The 4,710-nt window shown below is 46.5% G+C and overlaps 2 protein-coding genes across 3 annotated transcripts in view; both read left to right on the top strand.

Moving 5' to 3' along the window:
* The window catches only part of rad51c (RAD51 paralog C), a 4,272-nt gene extending 1,172 nt beyond the window's left edge, over window positions 1–3,100 (top strand). The window contains exons 2-4 of the mRNA XM_008402333.2: window positions 940–1,162; window positions 1,888–2,104; window positions 2,235–3,100. Coding sequence (XP_008400555.1) covers window positions 940–1,162; window positions 1,888–2,104; window positions 2,235–2,735 — 941 coding nt within the window. The 3' untranslated portion in view covers window positions 2,736–3,100. The remainder of the gene's footprint in view (window positions 1–939; window positions 1,163–1,887; window positions 2,105–2,234) is intronic.
* Window positions 3,101–3,965: 865 nt separating this feature from the next.
* Window positions 3,966–4,710, top strand: part of grm6a (glutamate receptor, metabotropic 6a) — a 12,053-nt gene continuing 11,308 nt past the window's right edge. Inside the window, exon 1 of one of the 2 annotated variants that reach the window (XM_017303223.1) lies at window positions 3,966–4,226. The gene's annotated coding sequence lies outside the window, so the exon portion shown is untranslated. The remainder of the gene's footprint in view (window positions 4,227–4,710) is intronic. The other variant, XM_008402331.2, reaches the window with a different exon arrangement.

Raw genomic sequence — 4,710 nt, 5'->3', positions numbered from 1 at the left:
CGGGTCGCCTGTCCGGGTCGCCTGTCCGGGTCGCCTGTCCAGGTCACCTGGACGGGTCACCTGGACGGGTTGGACAGGTCACCTTTCCGGGTCACCTGGACGGGTTGGACAGGTCACCTGGACGGGTCATGGACGGGTCGCCAGTCTGTCGCAGGGCCTAAATAATATGTTATTTAGATTTTATAAATAACATAAAATGTTATGTCGAGTGTCATCAAAGCATCTCATCACTTGGTTTAATGAGACTGAAGCTCATCTTGGTTCAAGCTCAGCGGATGTAAGGCTTCAGCTCAGGTTCTGGTTCTGGTTCTGTGATTGGTCCAGTTTACCCTTTATGGATAAAGGCGATTTTTTTTTTCTTCGTTCAATCAGAGACGGAATAAAAGCTGAAGTGATCAGTGATCGGATTCACCGGATCAAATGTGATCCAAATATCAATTTGATTTATTACTGGCAGATATTAGTTTTATTTAGTTTTTTAAATAAAACTAATATCTGCCAGTTTTATTTTCATCTTTTTTATATCTAACACAACAAATGTATGCAAAATATCATTTAAAAAAGAAAATCTGATTATTGTTGATGTTTTGATCATCATGGTCATTTTTCACCTTCTTGTTTTACACAAATCCTATAATTAAGTTCTTATAAAAAATCAAGCATAAAACCAGTAAACTGATTAATTAAAGTGATTAATTTACTGGAGGTTGTGGTTCTKTGTGTTGGAGTTTCATAATTTTATATCTTTATTTATTAAAATTTCATAGAAAAAAGAACAAACAACTTTTTTAATTTCTTGATTTTATGTAAATTAAACATTAAAGATGTTTTTTATTCTAAAGTTAGATTTTTTTAATAAGATCAGCAGAAGTTATAATAAATCAGACATCACACTGCTCTCCTAATGACAGAAACGTTGCTGATTGGTCATGTGTGCAGAGGCTGGAGTCTCCCAGCAGGAGGCGCTGGAGGCGCTGCAGGCTGCCAGCTCGGGGCACGGCGTTGCCGCGGTGACGGCTCTGGAGCTCCTGCAGAAGGAGGAGGAGTTCAGGAGCATCGTGACGTTCTGCTCCCAGCTGGACGAGGCGCTCGGAGGAGGAGTTCCTGTCGGGAAAGTGACGGAGATCTGCGGAGCTCCAGGAGTCGGGAAAACGCAGCTGTGGTCAGAAAACACACACCTGGTCACACACCTGGTCACACACTGCAGGTGTAAACAGGCGTTTCCTCTCATGACCTGGAACGTGACTTCAGGTCTGAACACGGCTGGAAGTAACAGCCTCACATGAGTCACACCAAGGGGGTCGTTGGGTCATCGATGAGGTCAAGAGGGTCACCAGTAGGGTCGCTAAGGTCACTAATGAGCCAGTTGAGGTCACTAATTGGGTCGTTAGGGTCAATAGGTGGTAAAGGTCAATGATGAGTTTGATCAAATCTGTAATTTGAATATTTCTGTGTTCAGAGCTGGAATGCAGCCTGACGGTCCAACTTGTCCCTAAAGACGCCATGTTTGGGTCACATGTCCCAAGCTGTGATTGGCTGATAAGCAGCCAATCAGAAGCCATCAGGTTCAACCTGCGAGCCTCAGCAGGTGATGGCAGGATGACCGCTGAGGTCAGACCCTTCCTCCAGACTGTCCAGGACATCCTGTCTGCTGTCCAACTGTCCCTGACCACCTCCTGTCCTGCGGGGGGCGCTGCTGCTCTATGAAACCTCACTGCCAACCGGACCCAGAACCGGTTCCGCTGAAGAAACGGGTTCATTTCAAATCTGGAATCAGTTTAGAAAGAAACCTTAGACCAGTTTAAGCTGCTGGTTCTGGTTCTGACTGGTTCTGACTGGTTCTGATTCTGACTGGTTCTGGTTCTGACTGGTTCTGGTTCTGCCCAGCCTGCAGCTGGCCGTGGACGTCCAGGTGCCGGCGGTGTTCGGCGGTCTCGGGGGTCAGGTTCTGTTCGTGGACACGGAGGGCGGGTTCCAGGTCCAGAGGCTGGTGGACCTGGCCGGCGCCGCCGTGCGCCACTGCTCGCTGCTGGCTGAGGATGAGGAGCAGCGCGTTGCCATGACGACCTTCACGGTGGAGACCATCCTGTCGAATGTCTTCCTGGTAGGTCGGGTTTCCTGGTTCTGCTGGTTCTGTTGGGCCGGCGCCTTTAATCAGCCTACGGCTGACTGCTGTTGCCATGGTAACCCTGAGGCAGCAGGGCTTTGATTACCGTGTGTGTGTGTGTTCTCAGGTGCGTTGCCGTGACTACGTGGAGCTGCTGGCCGAGCTGCACCTGCTGCCCGACTTCCTGCCGGACCGGCCGAGGCTCCGCCTCCTCGTCATCGACAGCGTGGCGTTCCCGTTCCTGCATCTCCATGACGATTTGTCGCAGAGGACACGCCTCCTCCAGGGCCTCGGCCTGCGGCTTATCGCTGCGGCGACAGACCACAACATCGCCGTGGTAACCACCAACCACATGACTACGCGGCTGCGCGGCAGCCAGGCGCAGCTGGTGCCGGCGCTGGGCGACCTCTGGGGTCACGCCCCCTCCATCAGGCTCCTCCTCCGGTGGGAGGAGTCACGGCGGTTGGCCTCCATCGTTAAATCCCCGGGTCACATGGACGCCACCGTCCAATACCAGATCACCTGCCAGGGCTTCCGGGACGCTGACCAATCAGAGCAGCCGCAGAGCAAAAGGCCTCGAACTCAGACCGACCAATCAGCTTCCAGCAGGGAAAACACTCGCACATGATTGGTCAGGGACTTTCAGCCAATCAGAGATCAGAGCCTGAAGTTCAGGCTGCTGGCTTCTCATTGGCTGAGAGGAACTCCAGTCCAGTCCAGGTGTGTTTGCTGCATTTACCTGCTCTGCTCCAGCTTAGCCCCGCCCCCTGCATGATGTCACTCAGGTGAGACTGCAGCAAATCCAGACAAAGAAACTTTAACCTGATCCTGGAGCTGCAGGAGTCCAGGTGTGTCCAGGTGTGTCCAGGTGTGTCCAGGTGTCTGAACCCAGAACTCTCCAGCTGCTCCTCATCGCCTCCATCACCTGTCCGTTGCCGTGGTAACCGAGGCTTTTTGGATGTTTTGTTGAATAAATAGATGATTTTCTGTTCATTCATGTTTTATTTGCAGTCGGTTAAAATCCAGAAACACTTTAAAATGTTTAACGTTAAACCAGAAGAATCTAAACTTTGTCATAATTTATTTCTGGACACAGATTCATAATTCTGTTGAAAACTAAGCAACAACATTTATGTTATTCTCTTTTATGCCAGCTCATAATATTATAATTAAAGTTTTTGTTTTTTAAGGAAACGGCCGTTTGCCTTATTAAAGATAAACAACTTTTCTATTTTAATAATAATGATGATACATTTGATTTGAGACTAGCAGACAAAAATAATCATAAAAATAGTAAATCAGTGATTATTATTATAATCATTATTATTTTATCGTGTTTTCAGCAATAAAAGCTGGAGTTGAGTAACTTTATGTTCAACAAATAAATTGAAAATTTTAATAAAATCTTATTTTAAAATCTTAATTTAAATTTAATTTAATTAAATTAATTTAAAATCTTAATTTAAAATCTTAATAAAATAATATTTTAGTTTTATTTTCTGATGCAGCTCACAGACTGATTGATGAAGGTCTAAAAACACCAATATCTGAACATGTGATTCCTGAGGTCAAAGGTCATGGGGTGCAGTTTTAGTTGGACATTAAAAATAATCAAATTAAACATCCTGTTTATTTATTTATTTTTTACTAATAAATAAATTTCAGGAGCCAAAAATAACATCAGTCATGTGGGAGTCGGTTCTGTTCAGGAGATCCGGTTCTCCTGAACGAGTTCCTGTGAACATCCGGTAATGTCTGAGGTTCTGTTGGACCTGCTGGTTCTGGACGGAGGTTCGGTTCGGTCAGATTTTCACCATTAAACCTGTCAGAGAGCCAAGCCCCGCCCCTCCGATAATTTCCATAATTAATGAACAGTTATTCCCGCGTGACGTCACCAGAGTCCTCAGTGGCAGAAATCCTGCCGCTCCGCAGACCGAGCTGGTCCTCACAGGGATACAGACCAGCGGACACACAGACAGACAGACGGACAGACAGGTGTCCAGTCCTCCGCTGGCTGCCGCAGCAGCAGCCGGACTCTTCCTCTCTCCGCAGGCTGTTGCGGTCTTTGCGGGTCTTTGCGGGTCTCTGTGCGGACCGATCGGAACGGAGCGCCTCGCAGGTATTTAACTTTATTTTTCTCACCTGTTCGCCCGTAAAGTGGGTCAAACCGCAGGAACCAGTTAATTAAATCAGAACTTTATTGATCGCTCAAGTTTTTATTTTCTCTGATTTCCAGTTTTCTGATCAAAGATMAAATTTATGAGGACAAGTGATTGCCTTCTTTCTCCATTTTTTAAAACCAGCTGATAAAAATTGATGAGTCGCTGCAGCTGATCGATGCTGATTGGTCAGTGATCAGAGGGACAGAAATCATCTTTTATTATTTTATTTTGTTTTTGGGGTCTGGAGAATATCCAGCTGAGAGCGAAATATTTAGATAATATGCAAATTCACCTGAAAATAACCAGAAGTGGACTACCAAAATAAAAGCTGGGTCTCATGTCTGATCATGTAAGGAGTCATGAGACTCGTATCGGGTCACAGGTCAGTCGTGACTCGTATCGGGTCACAGGTCAGTCGTGACTCGTATCGGGTCACAGGTC

This window comes from Poecilia reticulata, unplaced genomic scaffold (genome assembly GCF_000633615.1).
Source record: "Poecilia reticulata strain Guanapo unplaced genomic scaffold, Guppy_female_1.0+MT scaffold_212, whole genome shotgun sequence".
Classification (NCBI taxonomy): Eukaryota; Metazoa; Chordata; class Actinopteri; order Cyprinodontiformes; family Poeciliidae; genus Poecilia; species Poecilia reticulata.
Note: the sequence above shows the minus strand (reverse complement) of the source record. Positions and strands in the feature narration are given on the sequence as shown.